Here is a 23,433-nt window from a genome sequence, read left to right as displayed (position 1 = left end):
CCATGCGGTTAGCCCAACGCATTTGGTTTTTAATGGTGACGGATGCCGGTTTCAATGATGCGCTGGAGTGACCAAGAAGAATGAGGACGGAGAGACACATATAGGCTGGTCTGTTGCAAGGCTGGTTGCTACTGCTCTTGGACTGAGAACTGAAGAACGCAGACAGCAGCCACTGTTCTCCAGCATCCACAAGGCTTCCAGCAGGAAATCTCGGCCCTGCGGCTTGGATTTGGCACATGCTAAATGAAACTCAGACTTTAGTAAACATGGCTGCGGGCCAGGAGAGAGCAAGGCCAGCTTCTCTATCCAAATGGTGCCTATAAATAAATAGATTGTTGTGCGGGGAGCGGGAAATGAGAGGGAGCAGCCACTGGATGCCCCCTCCCCACGGGGTAACTTTGTGTCCTTTGTCTGGGCCCTCGGCTGGGAGGAGGTGGCCCACGGGAGGCCGCTGGCGAGCCAATTCCGCTGAGCTTCCTCCTTTTCTGTTCCGATGCAGGGCCCCATGGGACCTCGAGGGCCTCCAGGCCCTGCTGGTGCTCCCGTAAGTACTGGGTCTTTCCTGGTGGCATTGATGCTTTCAGGCTCTCGGGTGTCAGTTTGTAGGGCTAACCTGGTGTCCTCCTGTTACTTTTTAGGGACCTCAAGGATTTCAAGGCAACCCTGGAGAACCTGGGGAACCCGGTGTCTCTGTGAGTGCCAGCGCCGGGCCCTGTCCTCCCCCTGGGCTGCCTCCAGTGATGGACCACCCAGCTCCCGGCACTGTCCCCTCCCTGGCTCTGCCCAGAGCTTTCCCAGGGGAGGGCCCCGAGGAAATCTAGATGCCACTTCTTAGCTCTGACAGAGAACCACGGCGGGCGAGGACCACCAGGAGCTCTGTCATAACAGTCCCCTTTCTGGGCCACCCCTGGCCTGTGCCGCCTGCTGCCTTCCAGTACAGTCGGCCCTGCACGCTCACTCTCTCTCAGCAGAGTGGGAAGACCCCTGCACCCCATCTTTCTTCCTTATGGGGGGAACTAGATTCCAGAGGCTACAGTCCCGAAGTTTTGTCCACCGATCAGGTATCGTCCTGCTCCGGCCATCTCTTAGACTCCCTCACTTTGTTTGTAGGGTCCCATGGGTCCCCGCGGTCCTCCTGGCCCCCCCGGAAAGCCTGGCGATGATGTGAGTATACCTGACCAGTCAAACGAGTGGATGCCTCCTTTGGGAGGGTCTGGAGGGGGTGTATGTGCTGGGGCAGAAGCGCCCTTGGCTTGGTCTGGGGGAAAGTGTCCTTAGGGGCGGAACTGGTCAGTCGGAGTCTCAGACCCTGTCTACTGTCTACATTCCCACTTGCGAGCACCCGGGGACTGCTTGGGACCCACCGGGGAGGGAAATAATTAAAACATCATTAGCTCCACGAAGGGAAATTGAGAAACAGGAGAAGGGAAAGGGAAAACACAGAGGGACAGATGTAGAGAAGGAAAAACAAAGGAAGACACTCAACAGCCCAGCATTATCTTACTTGTAAATGAGTTAGGAAAAGCGCAGCCTGAGTCAGGATGTCTGCAAAGGATGCAAACGAAGTGAAGGGAGTTGGCTCTCCAGCTATTCTTATGAATCACATTAGACAGCAAAAAGTCTCTCAGGGTAAGGCAGTGCTAGCCCTATCGGCAGAGCCTAGGAGGGGAGAGAGAAAAGCCCCCCGGGGCAGCTGGGGGCTGGGGGGGACGGAGAAGCTTTCCCAGCTGTCTGAAAGAATGCATGGTGACCCAGGAAAGGCATTCAAAGTGTGGCATCTGAAGGAGGTGGCGGGGGCGGGGCGGGCAGGGAGTAAGCAGGTGGGCAAAGGCATAGAAAACTAAGAGGAGAGAGGTGATCTGGATGGACCGTGCCAACTGTGCTACCTTGTCTTCTGGAGAAGCTGAAATACATCTCTCTCCCTTCAGGGTGAAGCCGGAAAGCCTGGAAAATCTGGTGAAAGAGGCCCTCCTGGCCCTCAGGTAAAGCCCTCCCCACCTTTCCCAGCCCCGAACCTCGTGGTGAGTCTCCCTCCTTTGCAGCCAAGGCAGTGGCCTCGCACCCAGCTCATCCAGTTGGGTTAGCGCACTTCTAAAGCAGAATTCCAGCAGCCCCTACGTACATCAGACCTTCGTGCTGATGTTTAGGATCCTAACACAGGCCCACGGGGTGGGGATGGCTAGGCAGCTGTTGTTTACAGCCGTTTTCCCATAAGATGGGGGAAGCACGGCGAGGGGGCCTCTGGGATCTACTGAAAGAACTGTCCAAGTGCTGGGCTTCTGACCGCCCCCCGCCTCCCTCCCCGGCCTGAGGGAGCTGGCTTTGGAGACTCTCTGCAGTGCGGGTCTGCCTCTCCTGGGCCCTTCCGCACTGTGCCTTCAACGTCTCCTCTTTGGACTGCAGGGTGCTCGCGGCTTCCCGGGAACCCCAGGCCTTCCTGGTGTCAAGGGTCACAGAGTAAGTATCACGGACGCGGGTGTTGGGAGGAAGGAATTGCCCTGGGGAGAGAAAAATCATTTGGGGGGCATGAATCTTCTTCCAGAAGTGTGATCGAACGTTTTCTCCTGTCCCCTAGGGCTACCCAGGTCTAGATGGTGCTAAGGGAGAAGCTGGTGCTCCAGGTGTGAAGGTAAGGACCAAGAAGCACATGGGGACAATGGAGGAGCCTTTCTTTCCGGTCAAGGAGATGCTATTGAGTTTGTGGAGTTAGGATGTCAGAACGGCTTTGGTTGGGAACACCCAGTCCTACATCCTGATGGATGAGCAGGAGGCCTGGAGAGCTCGAGAAATTGTCCCTCGCAGAACTGAACTTTGGGGGGGGGGGGGTCTCGGTGGTAGCTGAGTTGACCAGAGATTTCAGCTTCCTCCTTGGGAGTTTTCTGGGGGCAGTGGGGTCCCGCTCACTGACACTGTGCATCTTTTTTCCAGGGTGAGAGTGGTTCACCGGGTGAGAATGGTTCTCCGGGCCCAATGGTGAGTGTGAATATCACCCCTGGGGGAGGCCCTCGGGACGCTCTTCAGACATCTCCTAAAGCCTAGTAGATGACTCTGCTATGGACACCACTGCTCCCTTTGTGCAGAGGAGATACTCGGTTTTGTAGATTTGATCTGGTTGCGATCAGATCCAAAAGCTAAATTTATCAGCTAGATGATTTGTTCAAGGTGTCACCAGTGTTTCCTTAAAATAGCCCGTGAACACACTTAGGATGTGCTTCAGTTTTTTAAAATTCTGTTTATTCTCCACGTTTTGAGGGGGGTGTTCGTCTATTGCACAAAGCAAGGCACGCCTGTGACCAGACTCCTGACAGTAATGACAGGAGCGTGTGTGTGATCTGCTGGGCAGAAGAACTTTGATGTGATATGAGAAGTTCTAGATGGGTCGGGAAGGCAGGATCAGGGGCATCCACACCTTTGCCTCCCGGGAACACACGCTCCCCACTCCAGTGTCTGGGAAGGACTTGCGGGGCATCGATAAGCCGACTCATGCGTGTGTTGTCCTGGTGTGTGTGTTCCAGGGTCCCCGCGGCCTGCCTGGTGAGAGAGGACGGACTGGCCCTGCTGGGGCTGCGGTGAGTAATGACAAGGCCAAAGGCCACCTTTTGGCTGGCCCTTTAGAGATTACAAGGCACTTTCGTGGGTGGCTGTTTTGCTTGACCCTCAAAATGACCCCGTGAGGCGCAGAGAGCATTGTCACCCCGTGAGGATTATCTCTGAGTGACCCTGCTGCAAATCCCCAGGCCGAGTCTGCACCGTTGAAGGACAGCGATGGGAGGGTTGGTTGGTGAGGGCAGGATTCTCTCTTAACCAGGCTGGATGGTGCAGGTAATCCCTTTCACAGGGCCCCCCCAACCCCCACGCCCCCGGTCAATCCAGTTTGAACTTATGGACAGACTTACGGTGCTGTGCTACTCTCTGTTCTTTCTGGCTTTTGAGATGATGCCCTATTAAAGCATAACAGTCTAGCATCAACTAGGCACATGGGGTATTTATACTTGACATTGCTGCTGCCGCTGGTGATACTGTGATAGATAATCCCAGTGGCCACCCTGCCACAGGCACTTCCTTGGGTTAATACCTTACATGCTTTGTCTCACCGAATCTTCCCTCCTATCCTGTGAAGTAGATTCTGTTCTTCTCCCCATTTTAGGGAAGGAGAAACCGAGGCACAGAAAGGTTGCATAGCTTAAGACCCTGCTCGGCAGCCTCCGCCTCTGGTGGCCTCTTGTTGACGTGGGAAGTGAAGGGCACGGGGATTTGCAGGGGATTTGCGGCGGGCGGCGGAGGGCGCAGGTGTTTATTTCTGATCCCTCAGCAATGGAGAGCCCTTGTAGGCGCTTGGTCAGGCGAGTGATGTGATGAAAGCTGTGTTTAAGAAAGATTATGCTTTCAGTTGAGCTCATACCCCAGCCACCCAGGCTCCGAGGCCCCTCCTCACAGGCCGTTGCAGGGCTGGCCAAAGTAAATCAGCTTCACTCACTCTGCTGCGTCCTGCATAATGTGTCGGTTTGGCAGAAATTTCCCTCCAGAGCAGATCAGTGAGATACAGGCAGCCCCGACCCCCGTTTGTCCCCCGGAGCTGCTGAGGTGCCTTGTCCCAGGGTCACTTTTTGTGAGGGGATTAGAGAGTGCTGGGGCTGCCAAGAAACACTGCTATTTTTGCAGATTATTAGGACCTGGCCTGTGGCTCTTTGGCCGGGCCCGGAGCTGTGGTGGCCGCACCCCGTCAGGGGCAGAGACGAGCCGCATCCCTGTTCTTCCTCCTTCCCGAGCGCAGCAGGCCTTGCTCCTTGCTCCTCCCCGCTGGTTCCTGTCCCCGCAGTAGTCAGGCTGGCAGGCTGCGTATAGGCTTTGGCATAGAAAGTTGACAACGTCACGCAGTTCCAAGTGCAGGCCTGGTGTCAAGGCTGGGCCCGGGACGGGGCTGGGCTGGCCTCTGCCTGCTGTGGTCACGTGCCCCCTTGGGCCAGACTGTGCCCTCTCCCAGCTCTGCTGCAGGGAGAGCCACCGACGCCAGCTCAGGCCTCGCGGGTCATGCTGGGCCCCAGGCCTCTCCTCTGGCCAACCCCCGGAGGGAGGGTGCTCCATAGCTTCCCGAAGCAGCCGGCCTGGCCCAGAATGGGCCGTGGCCAATGCTGAGGCTTTATGTTCCCTCTGACATTTTTTTTCTGTCAAGTCTCCTCTTGCGTTCCTGTTTAATGCCAGTCTGGAGCATCTCAGTCAGGAGAAATGGATCATAGCCAGGAAGAAGATTTGAGTCTTATTTAAAATATGAGCTCCCCCCAAAGCATCCTTCTTCAGCACCCTAGAAGAGGCAGAGGCAGGCAGGCAGGGCCAGCTTGGGAAAGGTCACCTTCTGGCCTGCTCCAGTCCCCTGCCAAGGACCAGGTGCCGGGCCTAGCCTAATGGTTCCTAGAGTTTGGGTAAAAGTTCCCTGGGCCCTGAGGGGCCTTGAGAGAGAAACACGGGGGCGGGGGGGGGGGGGGAGGCGATGTACTCACCACAAACCTAGGGGGAAAACCCTCAAAATTAGTCCTAGAGAGCGACCTGGCGGCCCTGTCTTTCTGTGTAAAGGACTCTCGGGCAAGAGCTCAGATGTGGTCCTCAGGCTGTGCCCAGGGCTCTGTCCCTATCGCAGAACACGGCTTCTTCCTGGGCCAGCGGCAGCATCTGTGTTTCCATAGAAATAGGTTGTCTAGAGTGGGTGGGGAGAGGGCGGAGCCCAGAGGCATCCCGGACCTAACCAAGGGGAGGCCTTAACCAAGCTTCAACCAAGGAGGATAACCAAGCCCCTGGAAGTGTTTCCCCCTGGGAGCAGGTGGGAGGAATTGTGTGAGGTTTGCTGCTTGGCTGTTTCATTGTCCTTTGGCCTGATTCACTGAGTCTTTAAATGATAACTTGGCCTTGATGTTGGGGATATTTGGGGTCTAAATGGAAGTCTAAGAAATGATGGAATAGCTAGGAGAGCACCCAAGCTGTGTTTAAGCTCAGAATTTGCCCGCTGCTGCCCCCAACACGGAGGGGTTCTGGGGCTGCTCCTCCCTGGGGGGCTGCCCTGCACCCATCCCTGGCCAGCCCCCCACTCAGCCCTGAGGCCCCTGGGGCCCAGCGCCGCCCACATTTTCTGTGGGGGGGTGGGCACTGCGGGCGGGGAGGGCCTGGTCTCTTGGTCAGGCACCTCTCACCACGGCCGCTTCTTCCCCCCTGCTTATAGGGTGCCCGGGGCAACGACGGTCAACCAGGCCCTGCTGGGCCTCCGGTAAGTGCCTGTCATCTGTGGTAGGTTTACCCGAGTCCCTTTCAGCAGCCCAGTGGGGTTGGCAGTGCTGGCGCTTCTTGGGCAAAGGGAGAGGAATCCATATCACCCTAGCCTGTCGATAACAAGCTTTGAAGCAACGGTTCATTTTTCTCAGCCGTCCTCTTGGCATTTTTTTGAGGAGGGATAGATAGGGAGGTAAAAGAATCATCTGCTTCTCACCATGTCTATAGTTAGAAACCGGCTTTGCCTCGTGAAGCCAGGCTCAGGCAGAGGGGGCGGTTTTCGCCCAGGGACTTTGAGCCACGATGGATGTAGTGCAAAATCAGTACAAAGGTGGGAAGGAGTGTGAGGTGTGGGGGTGGCTCGCAACCCCTTTGGGGGTTGCAGCAACACTGCCCGGAAACAGCATTCCCCTCTCCCCCTCCTTCCTTCCTCCAGGGTCCCGTGGGTCCTGCTGGCGGTCCTGGCTTCCCTGGTGCTCCCGGTGCTAAGGTACGTGCCCTGCGGGTGGAGTCAGGAGCCGCCCCCCCCCACCCCATCACCCTCACCGACTGCCCCCTGGACAGTCCCCCCACTTCCCTTCTGAGGAGTGTGTCCCACCCCCACCCACTGCTGCTCTCCGCGGAGGCAAGGACGAGCCAGGCGGTTCAGTCACCAGATGGAAGGGAAAGTAAGATGTAATGATAAGAAGCTGGGGGTGTGGTTACAGCGTCAGACCGGGGAAGGGAGGAAAAGATGGGGAGACACCGGAGATCTGGGAGGGAGCAGAAGACCAGGAACTGGAGGACGGCAAACTCTAGACCCGGAAGAGAGCTGGAGGAAGTGGGCAAGGAGATAGCTCCAAGCTTCCCTCTCGCCCCCACCCCATCGGGGGCCTGGCTCTTCCAGGCAGTGTGAACAGAGTTCTTCCAAGGATTAATAGGGGCCAGTGGGAGGCCAGCCAGTTCAGGGAAAGGCCCCTGTGGCCCAAGAAGGATTCCAGTGCGCACGTTCCCTGGGAATTCTCTCCCGGGGCAGCCGGGAGATGAATAAGGAGCTTCCATGTGGTCACTGGCATCAGGTTGCCTTTCCCCTCCTGGGGGTTTCCATGGCAACCAGACAGTGTCTGAGGCCCTGGGAGCTGGGTGAAGGAGACCCATTGTGAAGAGGGACGGCGGAAGGTGAGGGGGCCTGACCTTTAGAAAATAATAATTACAAGAGTGGAGCAAGAATGTTCTGAGAAGAAACCTGAGGAGGCTCTGCCCCGCCTCCAGGTCAGCAGTCCTCCCCAGAGGACTCGGCCGGCCAGAGAGCCCGGATCACAGCCAGTTGTAACTTTCAGGAAAAAAATGAAAGTAAAAGCAGAGGCCATTTTGGGGGGTTGCGGGACCTGCCAGAGGCCGAGGAGGACTGGACCGTGGTCAGAGCAGGGGCAAGTGGAGTGGGGCGCTCGTCCCGGCTTGCTTGCGTCCTGGCTTCCTGGCTGGCTTCAGACAGGCCTGGGCCGGAGCCTGGGGGTGGCGGTGTTTGCACATTGGCCAGACGCAAGTGGAGTGGTGCCCTGAGCCCAGATGTCCGAGGGCCTCCCTTTCCCCGTTGAAGGAATAGGTGGAGAGTGGGAGGTAAAGGCTGCCCACCTCAGTGGCCCGTCTACCAGCTCACGCCCCTCAGCGTGGGCAGGACCCCCCAGCACTGGCCTTCCTGAGGCCCGATGCCGTAGCACGGAGGTGTGCATTTGCTGTGGGGGGTTAAGGTGTGGAGGGGAGACGGAGAGCGGAGGAGGTGTGGGGGGAAGGCATCAGGTTGGCGAGCTCACTCGGCGCGGGGGGCGTGTGGGACCACGTGGGGAACACGCTCGCGCATGCGCACAGTGGGTGCGGTGTGCGCAACTCCGCTTTCTGTCCCTGAGCTGTTGCTGGCTGGGGAGAGGTCTTTGCCCCCCACCCGCCCCCCGGCGTCTCCTCACTCCACCCCTCTCCGTCTCTATCCAGGGTGAAGCTGGCCCCACTGGTGCTCGAGGCCCCGAAGGCGCTCAAGGTCCTCGCGGTGAACCTGGTACTCCTGGGTCCCCTGGACCGGCCGGTGCCTCTGTAAGTACAGCTTCCCTTTGGCCTGAAGTCTGTGGCCTGGGTGCTCTTGACTCTGTTTACCTCTGAGAGAAGTGGAGCCCATTTGGAGCCCCACCAACCAAACCTTCATCTAGGCCCAGCACCTGCTCCCTGATCTCTAGGGGCAGGTCTCCTTCCAACCCTATCCTGTCCCAGAAACCCCCCGCAGGACCATGTCTGGGACGGCCAGCTGCTGGCCCAGCCCCTGGGCCTGTGGTCTGGGAGGGCAGGGAGGTAGCTGGGGTTTATTCTTTGCTACTTATTTCATAATGACCCCATCTCTTTCCTCAGGGTAACCCTGGAACTGATGGAATTCCTGGAGCCAAAGGGTCTGCTGTGAGTGTTGCCCTTGGATTTGGCTCCTCCAGGTGGGGTCAGTCCCTCCTTGCCCCCTCTCCTGATGCCCCTCTCTTCTACTCATGCTGACAGGGTGCTCCGGGCATCGCTGGTGCTCCCGGCTTCCCTGGGCCCCGTGGTCCACCTGGCCCTCAAGGTGCAACTGGTCCGCTGGGCCCGAAAGGTCAGACGGTAAGACCCAGAGTGAACCCCAAGTCCCATCGATACCATCAGGGTCAAACCCCGCCATCCCTCCTTCCTGCACTCACACCAGTGTCCTTTGTTGGGGGCTGGGGGGGGCATGCCTTTAAGGGTTTCTGGAGATGGGGGCAGGGTCCATGGAGAGAACCCAGCGTGACAACCTGCCTCTGTCTTTTCTCAAGGGTGAGCCTGGTATTGCTGGCTTCAAAGGCGAACAAGGCCCCAAGGGAGAGCCTGTGAGTATCTGCCCACCAGCTCTTGGGCCCAAGGCCATCGCCCCGCCCACTGCCCTCCTCCTCCATAGCTCTGGGACCCCTCAGGCTGTGTCTGGGGAGGGGGACATATCGGGGTTGAGAAGCTGATGCAGCTACAGCTCCCATCTTTGACCCTTACACCCTCTCTCTCGTCCCACTGGGCCACTTCTGCTCTTCCTGGGCTGACCCTCTATGGCCCCTCTTCCCCAAATCCCCTAGCCCTGAAATAATGGCCAAGGTCACTTCCACCACATGCCAGGTCAGTGATTGACCCGGGGCCAGGTGAAGACTCACCCTGTTTCTCTTTTGTGCTGGTTCTCAGGGCCCTGCTGGCCCCCAAGGAGCCCCTGGTCCTGCCGGTGAGGAAGGCAAGAGAGGTGCCCGTGGAGAGCCTGGTGGTGCTGGGCCCGTTGGTCCCCCTGGAGAAAGAGTAAGTGGGCTCTTACTCTAGAGGTAAGGGGACTCCTAGTCCCCACTTTCTGTGGGTGTGACCTGAACGTGGAAGTGGAGTCTTGGTGGTTCTGTGTTCTTGTCCAGTCCTGTGGCCTGAGTATCAGATTCCTCTCTTCTCCACTCAATGCCACGGGGACAGGGAGCCCTTCTTATTTGTACTCCATGCCCCCAGGAGGGCATGAAATGGTTTGAGCTACTCCCCAGGTCAGGCCCAAGAAGTTACTCTCTCGGAATCTTGCCGGCCATAGCTACAGCCCCACAGAAACTGTGGGTTGGTGGGACTGATCCCCCGAAGCCTGGCTGGGCTCCCTGGAGTTACCGTTGGGTCAGGGGCCATTGTCACTCACCACCTGCCCTCCCACTTCTTCCTAGGGTGCTCCTGGCAACCGTGGCTTCCCAGGTCAAGATGGTCTGGCAGGTCCAAAGGTGAGTGGGGGAAGAAGGGCTTGGGGTCCCTGCATGGCTGGTCAAATGGCCTGCTGATGACTGCTGCCTCCCCTTGTGTAGGGAGCCCCTGGAGAGAGAGGGCCCAGCGGCCTTGCTGGCCCCAAGGGTGCCAACGGCGATCCTGGCCGTCCCGGAGAGCCTGGCCTTCCTGGAGCCCGGGTAAGTAGCCCAGCCGCCTTTGTCCTTGACTTCCGACTGTGATCGGGAGTCCTCGTGCCCTTCCCCACCTGCTCCCTCCAGCCCTGTGCTGAGGATCGGGAGGGCCTGGGGCCTGCCCCGACGCCCGCCCACCCTCTGTCTCTCTCCTCAACAAAGGGTCTCACTGGACGCCCCGGTGATGCTGGTCCTCAAGGCAAAGTTGGTCCTTCTGTAAGTCTACCATTTGGAGTTGTTGGGAGAGGTTGAGGGGATATCTTTGAGGAGGCAGGTAGGAAGACAGACAGGAGTCTGGGTGGGGGGGCAGCCCGTGAATTTTGAGAACAGGGGAGGGGTGCAGATGGTAGGTACCAGGGCCGGGTGTGGAGCCCTGAAAGTGCCACCCCGTTGTGCATTCGGGCCTTTCCTCGGGGGAAGACGAAGCCTGGCGTGCACCGTGAGAGGCAAAACTTCTAATTTAAGCAGCACCTTGTTGCTGACGGGGGTCCACATGTGCGGTGAGGGCTGCTGGTCGAAACCTTGCTCAATCCCTGTGCCGTACGTCTGGTCGTTGCCTTGCCCTGTGCCTGCCACATAGTAGGCACTTAGTAGGTGGATGGACGGATGTGGGAAGAGCATCTATATTCTGAGAACGGTGTCCTCTCTTTCAGGGAGCCCCTGGTGAAGATGGTCGTCCTGGACCTCCAGGTCCTCAGGGTGCTCGTGGGCAGCCTGGCGTCATGGGTTTCCCCGGCCCCAAAGGTGCCAATGTAAGTAATAACCCGCCCTTCCATTTCCTTCCACATGGTGCCACCTACCTCCTTGCCCCCTGTGGAAAGGACTGGCTCCTAAAGAGAGTTAACCAAGGGCAGGTCTGAGTGGGATCCTGGGTGCCATGGGCAGCTGGGGCCTCCATGTCCCACAGGAGTGCATGTGATCTGGGGAAACCCAGGGCTCCTTAGAGCTTCGGGACATCTCAGCCGTGACATTGTTCCATGGGGCAGTGCTGCCACACCCTCTGAGCGTAAGAGAAGGTGCTGATACTCAGCTTGAGCTTTTCCTGTCCATCAGGCTGTGGCCCCAAGTCCCAGGCTCCCCCACCTGCTCTACCCCCCCCACCCATCAAAACCCTCCCTTCATGGTCCTGCACTCTTTCCTCCAGGGCGAACCTGGCAAGGCTGGTGAGAAGGGACTGCCCGGTGCCCCTGGACTGAGAGTAAGTATTCCGTCTCACTACCCACGCATTGGTGCTGGCTGGCCACCCTCAAGGGGAGAGGAATCCCATGGCATGCTCTTGGGGTCCCCTTAGCAGCGTGGAGTCCTGTGGCTGAGCCCATGCTTCTCTAGGGCCTTTGGGAGTCCACACAGGATGACTTCTAGTTGCTATTGGTCAGTAGCCGGGAGATGGGGAAGGCTCCCATGCTGAGCAAGACTGGGAAAAGGAGGGGCTCAGGAAAGGAAGTGGGGAGAAATGGAGTTCAGGTTGGGGGATCATGGAAACTCAGGGCCACTGACTGTGTCTGCCCAGTACTGGGGTCTACAGAACTGAAGAGCGTGTGTCAGGACCTTACCCTTTTCCCTTCCCTCTAGGGTCTTCCCGGCAAAGATGGTGAGACCGGTGCTGCGGGGCCCCCCGGACCCGCTGTAAGTACCTGCCTGGCCTCTCTAGGTGGCCCTGTGGGCATGGGGGCGGTGGCGTGGAGGCCGAGGCACCTCAGGCCCGCTCGGCGTTGAAACTAACAGTTTGGGTGTGGGCTCATGCGGGACACCAGACCCACTCAGCCAAGGCAGTGTGGACCCCACCCATTTCAGGAGTGCAGGTCATTGGTGGGAGAATAGCGAGGCACACACTCCTGCAACCCTGTTGGGTGGTGCAGGGGGGTGTCTGGCCTGTCCTCCTGCTGGCCACCCCGGTGCCCTGTGTCCGAGGCTCTTAGATTCTCCGGAGCACTCGGGTCACGTTTGTTTCCTTCTGCAGGGACCTGCCGGTGAACGAGGCGAGCAGGGTGCCCCTGGGCCATCTGGGTTCCAGGTAGGTGGCCGGACTGGGCCCCCTCTTCAGTCCTTTCCAAGCCCGGGGTTCTGCGGGCGGTAGTAGGCACTGCGGGTGGAGGGCCCGCCCCTCTCATGGGGGCCAGGGGGGTGAGGCTTCCCTGCAGTCCTGGCTCTTGCCTTGTGCTGGGCCTCCCTGGAGGGCGGGAGGAGTAAACTTACTCTCTTGCTAACGCATGTCACTGCCTTCTAGGGACTTCCTGGCCCTCCCGGTCCCCCAGGTGAAGGTGGAAAGCCAGGTGACCAGGTGAGTGTGGGGCTCTTTGAACCTGCAAACTATTTAGATGGGAAGGTCTCTTCTGCTCTGCAGGAGGGCACGAGGAGCCCCGCGAGGCCGGGAGTGTCCGGGCCACATCCCAGCTCAGCCTCCAGAGGGAGGGATGCTCCTCCCTGGCTGCAGGACATCAAATCTCCCCCTCTCTCACATGTCTTTGTTTGTTCTCCAGGGTGTTCCTGGTGAAGCTGGAGCCCCCGGCCTCGTGGGTCCCAGGGTAAGCATTGGCCGTTTCTGGTGGTCCCCTCAGACCTGCTCTTTCCCTGTGCATTTCTGCCAGCCTGGCCCTGCAGAGCCACGCCTGGGTCCCGGGGCCCCACTCTGCTTGCTGCCCCCCTGCCTTTCCCTGGGCCTCTGCCCCATCACTCTCACTTGACTGCCCCATGGTGTCTCTGTCACAGGGTGAACGAGGTTTCCCAGGTGAACGTGGCTCTCCCGGTGCCCAGGGCCTCCAGGGTCCCCGCGGCCTCCCTGGCACTCCTGGCACGGACGGCCCCAAAGTAAGTGAGGCTGTTGGGGTTGTCTGCGTCAGCCTAGGAGGCCCTGCTGGGGGAGGGGAGGGGGGATGGGGACAGGAGAAGGGAAGATGGAAGACAAGACAGAAAGGAGGCCTGGCAGGGGAGGAAGGGGGGTTTGGGCGCTGGGGTCCTGGGCAGGTGCTGCCCACCACAGACTCCTCTACCCCCACCCCACAGGGCGCATCTGGCCCAGCCGGCCCCCCTGGGGCTCAGGGCCCTCCAGGTCTGCAGGGGATGCCCGGTGAGAGGGGAGCAGCTGGCATCGCTGGGCCCAAGGGAGACAGGGTGAGTACCAGGCCGACTGTGCCTCCCCCAAAGCCGCGCTTCCCTGTGCCACACTCACCCCCTCCCCACAGCACCCGGGCAGGGGGTCCCTAGTTAATCCTCTTGAGGAACTTGGAGACTCCCCCCCCCCCCACCCACCCCAGGCACTATTTATCTTTTAGTGACCCCCTCTCCCAACCCTTCCCTCCATCTCACGCCTCTCACCCTGAACCCATAGCCAATCCTGCTGGGCCAGGAGCTGAGCTGTGCTTGCAGCCTCAGCCAGGGTGACACGGAGCCGGAGCCCCCTCCTGAGGTGGCCCATCTTCTCTATCCCACAGGGTGACGTTGGTGAGAAAGGCCCCGAGGGAGCCCCTGGGAAGGACGGTGGACGAGTAAGTGAATGCTGGCTGCAGGCACCCTGGGGACCCCGTGGGTCTCCAGCCCTGCGCTCTGGGCACGGAAGGGCAGTGTGTGAGCACAGCCCCTGTCCTATCTCAGTTGTGCAGGCTGGGCAGCTTTGGGACTCTCCTGACAAGGCTGGGGCCACGGGTGTGAGGTCCCCAGACTCCCTACTGGGCTCCAAGTCCCTGGTCAACTCTTCCTCCCTCACCTTTGTCTCTTTTCTCCCTAGGGCCTGACTGGTCCCATTGGCCCCCCTGGCCCTGCCGGTGCCAATGGTGAGAAGGTGAGTCACAGCTCCCTTCGCTCATGGCTCCCCTCCCCTATCACACCTGCGCATCTCCTGCCAAAGACTGCCGTCTCTTCTCCTCACTCAACAGCTGGCACCCTCCTGCCCACTAGTGGCTGCAAGGAGTGAGGGGTGGGAGTCTTCTTAAAAGCAGAGTCAGGGGCTGTGCACCCCGTCCAGCGGAGCTGTTGCAGGGAGGGAGGGGGCCGGTAAACCAGCATTCAGCAGAGGCCCCAGGAAGTACCTCTCGGACCGAAGCTACAAGGAGAAAACAGGCCATCTGCTGCAGGGCTCCCTGGATGCACTTTGCTCTTTAAGGTCCCCACTCTGACCCCCACCCCTTACCTGTGGCTCTCGTCTCCCCTCCCCACCCTAGGGAGAAGTTGGACCTCCTGGTCCTGCGGGAACTGCTGGTGCTCGTGGAGCCCCGGTGAGTATCTGCCCCTGTCCCCAGGCCCCTGGGAGCAAGAGAAGCCGCCCTGCCTCTCAGCCTGGCCCTTTGGGTCTGGGGGAGGAAGCAGAGATGAGAATGGAGGGAGAAGGCTTCGTCTCCATGATGCGGTCGAGGTGGAGGGCCTTCAGGTCGCCAGATCCTCTGACCAAGAGAGGTCTTCTGAAGTGGGTCCCTTGTATTTAGGACAGAGCTTCCTGGAGGCTGTCTGCGTGTCCTGTCTCTGGGCTTTCTATGCAAGGGCTGGGCCACAAGGGCCTGGGTTATAGGAGAGGACAGAAGCAGGCAGGCGTAGGGCCTTACCTCTCCTGGGCCCTCTCTCCCACAGGGTGAACGTGGAGAGACCGGCCCCCCCGGGCCCGCTGGATTCGCAGGACCTCCCGTGAGTGTCCCTGTCCACTCTCCTTCCCACCCCTCTGCTCAGGCCAGCTCTACACCTGAGGGCACCTTCTAGCCTGTGGGGGGAAGGAGGGAGGGAGGGACAGAATGTAAAGAAGAGGGAAATAGCCTCTTCCGTCTTTCCTTGAACCTCCACGCTGATCTCACAGTCCCATCTTAGAGCAGCTCGCTCACTCACTCATTTACTGACCCACCCACTCACCCAGAGCTCTGGCCCTTTTGGAAGAACATGGAGTATCTGGCTTGCCTCTAACTCATCTGCTTCCTCCTCCTCGGGACAGGGTGCTGATGGCCAGCCAGGTGCCAAGGGCGAGCAAGGAGAGGCTGGCCAGAAAGGTGATGCTGGTGCCCCGGGTCCTCAGGGTCCCTCTGGAGCTCCTGGACCTCAGGTGGGTAGCAGTGAGCTCCCCCAGGAGCTGTTCCCATGGGATAGGGATGTTGGGGTGCAGGATGAGGGGCCTGGACAGGAGGCCTGGGTGTCACCCCAAGCTGAAGCCCCTCTACCTGGCAGATGTTAGAGCCTGCTGCTGCTGCTGCCCCAGCCCCAGAAGGGAGCAGCTGTGGGGAGGAATCTGTACTTGGGGATAGAGGTTCAAAAGGAGTTAACTGGCTTATGTCGTCTAGGGTGTGGGGGCCAGGAGATGACACAGAGTGCAGGCTAAGGATAGATGACCAGGGACGACGCAGCCAGGCTCCTGGGGAGGGAAGGGGGAGACCTCCAACCAGCTCTGCAGATGCTTGCCAGGCCTCCCCCCCCACCCCCGAGGTCTCCTAGAGCACGAGTCTCTCTTGGAGGGGGTGGCATGCCCACCTGTGATGCCTTCTCCAGGCTGGGATTTTAGTGACAAGAAAGCTACATCTCAGAAAACTAACCCCTTGGGAGTCGGCTCTTGGGGGTCAGACAGGCCCTATACCCAGAAGCCCACAGCTCTCCTCCGGGCGACCGGGCCTCACTGTCTCTCTCCTTCCTTCCCAGGGTCCTACTGGTGTGACTGGTCCTAAAGGAGCCCGAGGTGCTCAAGGCCCCCCGGTGAGTGAGGTCCTCGTTCCCACCAGGTGGGGTGGAGGGCGCCTTGGGGGCGGCAGCTGCTGTCACCAAGAAGGCCTGGCCAGATGCTCCCACGGTGGTGCTCTGGGATTTACTCACCCCCTTCTTTCGTAGCCTTGCTTCTGTCCCCAGCCTGAGCCCATCCCACAGCCATGTGGGAGAACGGGCGCCCCTCTCTGCCAGTGTGCGGTGATCCGGGGAGGTCTGTGGTCCTGGGCAGGCCCCCTGCTCAGCTCCCTGGCTGTCCCAGCTGAATGCACCTCCTCACCCCACCCCCTACAGGGCTGGAGACAGAGAAGCTGCAGCTTCCTGATCCAATAGCCAGACCCCATGGGGCCCTTTCTCCTTCTCTAGCTCTCCTTGCCCCTTTCCACACCAGCCTCTGAGACACCCCTGTCCATCCCCCAATATGATTCCTGACGCTTCTGAGGGCCTGAGGGATTCAGAGTCTTTCTTCTCATCCCATAGGGAGCCACTGGATTCCCTGGAGCTGCTGGCCGTGTCGGACCCCCAGGCTCCAATGTAAGTGATGCTCCTGGATGGTTCTTACCTTACTCTTGGCGTGGGGGGCACAGCAGGGGTTGAAGAGCCTGGCACAGTCCCAGCAGGGCTCCAAAGAGTGCAAGCTGGCCTCCATCCCTTTGTGCCTTTTCCCACTCCTGGGAGTAATTGATCATGGGGACCTGTTCTCGTAAACAGCTGCGAGCAAGGGCTGTGGCCATGGGCAACCTTCCCTGCTGGCTTGGGCTTGGACCCTCAGATTCCTGGCTCAGTGGGCAGGACAGGCTGGCACGATTGCCTCAACACATTTCTTGAGCGCATTCTGTGTTCCCGGCCTGTACGAGTTCTACATTTTGCCCACAGGGAATCTGCCATGGAGGGATGAGAGATGGTGAAAAGTCACCAGTTTACCACCAATCAAGTGCAGGGGGAGTGGGTGCAGAGGTTTAGGGGTCCGAGGAGCTACATTTGAACTGTTCCTTGAGGGATGGTGGGATTGAGATTTCTAAAAGAAAGGAGGCAGGAAGAAGTCCAAGTCGATCAGAAACAGCAAATGTGGGGCTGGACAAGCCAGGGCTGGCTGCTCAGAGCTCCCTCCTGGGAGGGAAGGTGGAAGAAGCAGACAGGGGTGGGGGTCAAGCTTCCTTTGTGTGGAGGGAGCCACAGAGGGGAACTGCTATCCCTGGGGCCACAGTGGCTTTGGCAGTCTGGATGGGGCAGGGTGAGATGTTCTCATTTCTTGCATTTGCTTTTCTAGGGCAACCCTGGACCCCCTGGTCCCCCTGGTCCTTCTGGAAAAGATGGTCCTAAAGGTGCTCGAGGAGACAGCGGCCCCCCTGGCCGTGCTGGCGACCCTGGCCTCCAAGGTCCTGCCGGGCCCCCTGGCGAGAAGGGAGAGCCTGGAGATGATGGTCCCTCTGTAAGTCCTTCCCAGGCCTGGGCCAGGAAGTCTTCTGAGCTCACAGGGCATGGAGGAGGAGGGGACACCATGGAGGGGGCCACTGCCAGGGAAGAGTGCTGGGACCTGTGAATGGCGGCCAGGCTGGGTGTGGATGGCTGGGCCACTCCCTGTCAGAGCTCAAATTCTCACTCTCGCCTTCCCTCTCTAGGGTCCCGATGGTCCTCCAGGTCCCCAAGGTCTGGCTGGTCAAAGGGGCATTGTTGGTCTTCCTGGGCAACGTGGTGAGAGAGGATTCCCCGGCCTGCCTGGCCCATCGGTGAGTGAAGGATGCCCCTTCCTCTGGTGAACTGGGCCCAGCCTGGCTCTGGCTGGTGTTCTTCACTCAGTGCTCTTGGTGGCCTGGTCTCTGAAGAAGCAATACCACCCCCTGAGATTTCCCCCTACTCTGCACCCTCAGCACTGTCTCTCTGTCAGCCCTTTCTTTGGAAGGGCTCAGTATGTCCCAGGACGGGATTCTTAGAGTGCACACTCATCCTCTTTGTCGCTGTCCCTCCAGGGTGAGCCTGGCAAGCAGGGAGCTCCCGGAGCATCTGGAGACCGAGGTCCCCCCGGCCCCGTGGGTCCTCCTGGCCTGACTGGTCCTTCTGGCGAACCTGGACGAGAGGTGAGCAATGGGACCCACTGTGTGTGTGGCCCTTCCCAGGGAGAGGCGTGCCAGCCTGGAAGGTCGTGATGGGAGAGAGAGAGGGACACAGACACTAAGAACTGGTACGTGGGCAGGAAGGCAGAAGGAAGCTTGTTGAGCTTCCAAAGCTTTAGCAGGATGGAAGGGAACAAGCCTGGGGCTCCCGACGGGAGAAGGGAGGAACAGAATGGGAGTCTGGCAGGGGCAGCTCTAATGGCATCTTGTTTCCTCTTGTCCAGGGAAGCCCTGGTGCTGATGGCCCCCCTGGCAGAGATGGTGCGGCTGGAGTCAAGGTGAATATCTCGGTGTCTCTATGAGCAGTGGGACAGGAGAATATTCTGTTGGGCCTACCAGGTCAGCCCCAGGTGGTAGGCTGGAGTCAGAGTCTTGTCTCAGTTTCAAGGGCCTTTCTCCATGGATTTTGTGGAACATCCTTCTCTAAGCCTGAGACCTCTCTCCTGACAGGGTGATCGTGGTGAGACTGGTCCCGTGGGTGCTCCTGGAGCCCCCGGGCCCCCTGGCTCTCCTGGCCCCGCTGGCCCAACTGGAAAGCAGGGAGACCGAGGAGAAGCTGTGAGTATCCTTAATTCAGTAAAAGCTGGAAGTGGAGAAGGGTGGCCAAGTGAGCTGGGAGCTCATCCACTACGTGCCTGACTCCCAGGCCCTGGATGCATCCCTGGGTCCAGGGAGTCTTGGGGCCCAGTCCGGGCCGTAGGCAGAGGAGGGTTTTGCTGACAGAGTTCCCACTCTCTCCCTCACAGGGCGCACAAGGCCCCATGGGCCCTGCAGGACCAGCCGGAGCCCGGGGAATCCCAGTGAGTATCTGAGTGTCCTCTGTTGGGTTCCTAACTGGGGCAGGCTTGGAGGTCAGTGGGGACTGTGTGGATCCTGGGACTCCTTGGTTCAGGTGAGGCCAGCAAGAGGCCTCAACCTGACCCAACCTGTGTCTGTCTCATTCCCAGGGTCCTCAAGGTCCCCGAGGTGACAAAGGAGAAGCTGGAGAGGCTGGCGAGAGGGGCCTGAAGGGACACCGTGGCTTCACTGGTCTGCAGGGTCTGCCCGGCCCTCCTGTGAGTATTGCTGTCTGTGCATGTCTCCCAGGTGCCTCCCACTGCTCAGAGCTCACTTGAGTGTCCCATGCAGCTAACCCAGCTTGGGATCATCCTAAGAAATATCCAGGACCAAAAGAAAAATTTCCAAGACTTCCTCTGGGTTGGAGGGAGGAGCAAATGGAAAGGAGGGGGGGACATGTATCGTATGCATATTTAAGAAGGCTTCCCATCCTGGAAGATGGGGCCCTGTCTGTGCTGGCCTCTGACTTTTGCTTCTTCCTTCTGCACAGGGTCCTTCTGGAGACCAAGGTGCTTCTGGTCCTGCTGGTCCTTCTGGCCCTAGAGTAAGTGAGATGCAGTGAGTCCTTCCTCAGGGGTGGGGCCAGGTGTGGGCGCTCTGATGGGGAGGGAAGCCTGGGCCTCAGGGGGCCTCACTCGGAGGTGGAAGGATGATGGGCTCAGGGTGACTGTGGCCAGAAACCCCCTGAGATCACAGGCTGGATGAACATGAGAACAGCTCTTGGCTGTTAGCTGGGCCCACTGGGAATAGGATTCGACAAAGAGGAGCTCAGGATAGCAGAAGAGCCGTGAAGCCATCCTGCTGGTCCCTGGCCCAGCGGAGACAAGTCTGGGCCCTCCGAGAAATGTGAAGCTGCAGGGCTTCCCATCAGGACAGCCACCCGACCAGCCCCCTTTGTCCCCCCCCCCCACACCCCTGCCTTTGCTGACGGCTCCTCTCTCCTGGCCTGCAGGGTCCTCCTGGTCCCGTCGGTCCCTCTGGCAAAGATGGTGCTAATGGAATCCCTGGCCCCATTGGACCTCCTGGTCCCCGCGGACGTTCAGGCGAAACTGGCCCAGCTGTAAGTGTCCTGACTCCTTCCCTGCTGTCTGGCCTGTCCCCAGCATCTGGAGGCTCAGGCTCTCTGGTGCCAAGGGCCTCTTTCAGGGCGTCCACCTGCAGCTAGTGAAGATGGCATCCTGTGTCCTGGGTCTTCCCTGGAGGTTCAGAGGGTCCTGCTTGGTGTTGGGAAACAGGAGAGAGGGGCTGATGAAGAAGTAGGGAAAGTGCTGTGATTTTTCTTGGTCCTGGGCTGCTGCACCCCTCCCCCCACCCAGTGTCTGGAAGAAGACACTAGTATATTCTAGCAAGTGGGGATGTACACAGGAGGGGCACATCCCCACAATTCCTGGCTGATTTCCGTTTCCTGCTACAGGGTCCTCCTGGAAACCCCGGACCCCCTGGCCCTCCAGGTCCCCCTGGCCCTGGCATCGACATGTCTGCCTTTGCTGGCCTAGGCCAGAGAGAGAAGGGCCCCGACCCCCTGCAGTACATGCGGGCTGACCAGGCAGCTGGCAACCTGAGACAGCACGACGCCGAGGTGGATGCCACGCTCAAGTCCCTCAACAACCAGATTGAGAGCATCCGCAGCCCCGAGGGCTCCCGCAAGAACCCCGCTCGCACCTGCCGGGACCTGAAACTCTGCCACCCTGAATGGAAGAGCGGTGAGGGTGCAGGGCACGGCCCCTGGCCCCGGAGAGCAGGAAATCGGCCTGCTGGGCATGGCCGCCTTCAGAATGAGGGAGGAGACCGCTCTTAGCACAGGCCAGAGCCAGGCCTGGAAGGTTCTGGTGGATGGTTGCTCCTCCATTTCACAGCAGAGATACCTCAGCCCTGGCTCCCGTCCTGCCATGGCTACATGGCAGACGTGACTTGAGGGTAGAGTTCCATCCACCAGACAGGCGCTGCTCCTGCCCTGTTGCTTGCGCCCCTGTTTAGCATCAGACTCTCCCGTCCAGGTCTCCTTGCTCCCAGATCCCTGCATCTCCCCTCCCTTTGGCCACATGTGGCCCTCACAGCCGTCTCTCCCAGGCAGGCCTGGCCCTCTCGGGAGTATGTGTGTGCCTGTCTGAGCCCCAATGGGGTACTGCCTCCTCCCCCTGCAGGAGACTACTGGATTGACCCCAACCAGGGCTGCACCTTGGACGCCATGAAGGTTTTCTGCAACATGGAGACTGGCGAGACCTGCGTCTACCCCAACCCAGCGAGTGTTCCCAAGAAGAACTGGTGGAGCAGCAAGAGCAAGGACAAGAAGCACATCTGGTTCGGGGAAACCATCAACGGTGGCTTCCACGTGAGTACCTGGCTGCTCTGGGCCCCAGACGGCTCCTCAGAACCCTTCTCTTCTTTCTCCCTTGAAGTTGGTGGCACCTCGCCCGCCACTTTTCTTGGAGACTTCCTCCTCTTCCCCCTCTTCTGAAGAGTATTCTTAACCATGATCCCACCGGACACTGCCCCTGGGCCTCACGCCATCGCTCTCTGCCCTGACAGTTCAGCTATGGAGATGACAACCTGGCTCCCAACACTGCCAACGTCCAGATGACCTTCCTACGCCTGCTGTCCACCGAGGGCTCCCAGAATATCACCTACCACTGCAAGAACAGCATTGCCTACCTGGATGAAGCGGCTGGCAACCTCAAGAAGGCCCTGCTCATCCAGGGCTCCAATGATGTGGAGATCCGGGCTGAGGGCAACAGCAGGTTCACATATACTGTCCTGAAGGATGGCTGCACGGTGAGTCGGGCTGGCTGGAGCAGGCAGAGGGTTGGTCCACAGCAGGTGTCATAGGCCTAAGGTGATAGGATCCTCGAGAGGTGAGCGTGAGGGGTTATGTAGAGAAGGCGTGCGGAGTGCCAGGGGAGGGAAAGGTGCCATTGTTGTATCTTCTTCACTCCCTGGGCTCAGGGGAAAGAAGTCCTACCTGACACGTCCAGTTACTCTCGTAGGAGTGTTCATGGTGTGTGTGTGTGGGTCTGCCTTGGGGATGGAGTGAAGAGACGCTCACTGTGGGGGAGGGAGCAGGTGGAGGGGGCCTTGCTGGAAAGGACAGGAGCTGGGGTAGAGAGGGCTTCAGCAAGCCAAGGAGAGGTCGGGGGAGCCCTGAGCGTGTTTTACACTTTGTGTTCTGTGATGCTCCTTTTTGGGGTCCTGGGCAGCTGGCATTGGACAGTGTCTCCTCTCTTTCTCCCCTAGAAACACACCGGTAAGTGGGGCAAGACTATGATCGAGTACCGGTCACAGAAGACCTCACGTCTCCCCATCATTGACATTGCACCCATGGACATAGGAGGGCCTGAGCAGGAATTTGGTGTGGACATAGGGCCTGTCTGCTTCTTGTAAAAACCCGAACCCACAAACAACACAATCCATTGCCAACCCAGAGGACCCAAGTATTTTCCAGTCCCAGTCACTCTAGGGCTCTGCACTGAATGGCTGACCTGACCTGATGTCCATTCATCCCACCCGCTCAACAGTGTGGACTTTTCTCCTCTCTCTTTCTGAGAGACCTGAACTGGGCAGACTGCAAAATAAAATCTCGGTGTTCTATTTATTTATTGTCTTCCTGTAAGACCTTTGGGTCGAGGCAGAGGCAGGAAACTAACTGGTGTGAGTCAAACGCCCCCTGAGTGACTGTCCCCAGCCCAGGCAAGAAGAGCCCCCTTCAGGTGCCGGGCGCAGGAACTGTGTGTGTCCTACACAATGGTGCTATTCTGTGTCAAACACCTCTGTATTTTTTAAAACATCAATTGATATTAAAAACAAAAAAATTATTGGAAAGTACATACCGACTTGTGCTTTGTTCATTTTTCCTTTAGTCTTTGATACTGTAGGCATGACCAAATGGCAGTCCTGAAGGCCTTCTTCTATTGACTTTTCAAACAGGAGGGAGGACTCTAGAGTCACACTGCCTGGTTTAGTGACCTCCCACAAACACGCATTTGCCTCTTTTTGTAACCTCTGCACTGCGTGGAATCCAAGAGTAAACTGGGACCGGAGGGCAAGACTTGAGAAGGGAGGCAGAAAACAGGAAGGCCTTGTTCTTGAGTAAACACAAAACACAACTCTAGGGCGTGGGGATGGACAGAGGGGATGGAACAGTGTGTGGGCCACACCTTGCTGGATGAGGGAGATCAGAGATGCTCCCAAGGGAGGGTGGGGAAGAGGCACGGGAGCAAGTCCACAGAGGCCCGTGACGAGTACATACCGTCAGCCAACCCTGGCGATCTATTTATCTGCATCTTTCTTTAAGACTTTTAGGTCAAGGAGAGGTGGGAGTGTTACTCACCTCTACCCCTTATTCTGTTTTCCTGCGCCCTCCTCTGGCCCCTCCTCTCTGCTTGCCAGGCCTACACTTAGAGCTTCCATGGACTTCCTCCCAACACCAGGCTTCTGAATGGATGGCCTCCTATTTCTCCCTGCCATCAGGGGTCCCTTGCTTTCCAGTGACTCAGGGTGGCACAGTGAGGAAACTGTCACCTCTACCAGAGGGGGGCACAGTGGTGGTGATGTGTGAGGTGGACAGGAGACACGAAACCAATCAAAATCAATGACAATAGTATCTGGCAACATAAATTTCAAGAGCTACCCAC

The 23,433-nt window shown here is 58.8% G+C and overlaps 1 protein-coding gene across 1 annotated transcript in view; it reads left to right on the top strand.

The window, feature by feature from the left end:
- The window catches only part of COL2A1 (collagen type II alpha 1 chain), a 30,829-nt gene extending 8,317 nt beyond the window's left edge, over positions 1 to 22,512 (top strand). The window contains exons 9-54 of the mRNA XM_047066245.1: positions 500 to 544; positions 639 to 692; positions 1,111 to 1,164; positions 1,929 to 1,982; positions 2,404 to 2,457; positions 2,576 to 2,629; positions 2,929 to 2,973; positions 3,516 to 3,569; positions 6,212 to 6,256; positions 6,695 to 6,748; positions 8,227 to 8,325; positions 8,635 to 8,679; positions 8,773 to 8,871; positions 9,063 to 9,116; positions 9,457 to 9,564; positions 9,960 to 10,013; positions 10,095 to 10,193; positions 10,350 to 10,403; positions 10,841 to 10,939; positions 11,332 to 11,385; positions 11,760 to 11,813; positions 12,148 to 12,201; positions 12,415 to 12,468; positions 12,668 to 12,712; positions 12,897 to 12,995; positions 13,191 to 13,298; positions 13,619 to 13,672; positions 13,912 to 13,965; positions 14,345 to 14,398; positions 14,748 to 14,801; positions 15,100 to 15,207; positions 15,795 to 15,848; positions 16,335 to 16,388; positions 17,125 to 17,286; positions 17,477 to 17,584; positions 17,825 to 17,932; positions 18,193 to 18,246; positions 18,419 to 18,526; positions 18,715 to 18,768; positions 18,916 to 19,023; positions 19,296 to 19,349; positions 19,758 to 19,865; positions 20,220 to 20,508; positions 20,950 to 21,137; positions 21,335 to 21,577; positions 22,037 to 22,512. Of these exons, the coding sequence (XP_046922201.1) occupies positions 500 to 544; positions 639 to 692; positions 1,111 to 1,164; positions 1,929 to 1,982; positions 2,404 to 2,457; positions 2,576 to 2,629; positions 2,929 to 2,973; positions 3,516 to 3,569; positions 6,212 to 6,256; positions 6,695 to 6,748; positions 8,227 to 8,325; positions 8,635 to 8,679; positions 8,773 to 8,871; positions 9,063 to 9,116; positions 9,457 to 9,564; positions 9,960 to 10,013; positions 10,095 to 10,193; positions 10,350 to 10,403; positions 10,841 to 10,939; positions 11,332 to 11,385; positions 11,760 to 11,813; positions 12,148 to 12,201; positions 12,415 to 12,468; positions 12,668 to 12,712; positions 12,897 to 12,995; positions 13,191 to 13,298; positions 13,619 to 13,672; positions 13,912 to 13,965; positions 14,345 to 14,398; positions 14,748 to 14,801; positions 15,100 to 15,207; positions 15,795 to 15,848; positions 16,335 to 16,388; positions 17,125 to 17,286; positions 17,477 to 17,584; positions 17,825 to 17,932; positions 18,193 to 18,246; positions 18,419 to 18,526; positions 18,715 to 18,768; positions 18,916 to 19,023; positions 19,296 to 19,349; positions 19,758 to 19,865; positions 20,220 to 20,508; positions 20,950 to 21,137; positions 21,335 to 21,577; positions 22,037 to 22,183 (3,855 nt within the window). The 3' untranslated portion in view covers positions 22,184 to 22,512. The remainder of the gene's footprint in view (positions 1 to 499; positions 545 to 638; positions 693 to 1,110; positions 1,165 to 1,928; positions 1,983 to 2,403; positions 2,458 to 2,575; positions 2,630 to 2,928; positions 2,974 to 3,515; positions 3,570 to 6,211; positions 6,257 to 6,694; positions 6,749 to 8,226; positions 8,326 to 8,634; positions 8,680 to 8,772; positions 8,872 to 9,062; positions 9,117 to 9,456; positions 9,565 to 9,959; positions 10,014 to 10,094; positions 10,194 to 10,349; positions 10,404 to 10,840; positions 10,940 to 11,331; positions 11,386 to 11,759; positions 11,814 to 12,147; positions 12,202 to 12,414; positions 12,469 to 12,667; positions 12,713 to 12,896; positions 12,996 to 13,190; positions 13,299 to 13,618; positions 13,673 to 13,911; positions 13,966 to 14,344; positions 14,399 to 14,747; positions 14,802 to 15,099; positions 15,208 to 15,794; positions 15,849 to 16,334; positions 16,389 to 17,124; positions 17,287 to 17,476; positions 17,585 to 17,824; positions 17,933 to 18,192; positions 18,247 to 18,418; positions 18,527 to 18,714; positions 18,769 to 18,915; positions 19,024 to 19,295; positions 19,350 to 19,757; positions 19,866 to 20,219; positions 20,509 to 20,949; positions 21,138 to 21,334; positions 21,578 to 22,036) is intronic.
- Positions 22,513 to 23,433: the final 921 nt, after the last annotated feature.

The sequence above is a fragment of the Lynx rufus genome, unplaced genomic scaffold, assembly GCF_022079265.1.
Source record: "Lynx rufus isolate CCGP_SWC_20201006 ecotype Redwood Valley unplaced genomic scaffold, mLynRuf1.p SCAF_7, whole genome shotgun sequence".
Lineage (NCBI taxonomy): Eukaryota > Metazoa > Chordata > Mammalia > Carnivora > Felidae > Lynx > Lynx rufus.
Note: the sequence above shows the minus strand (reverse complement) of the source record. Positions and strands in the feature narration are given on the sequence as shown.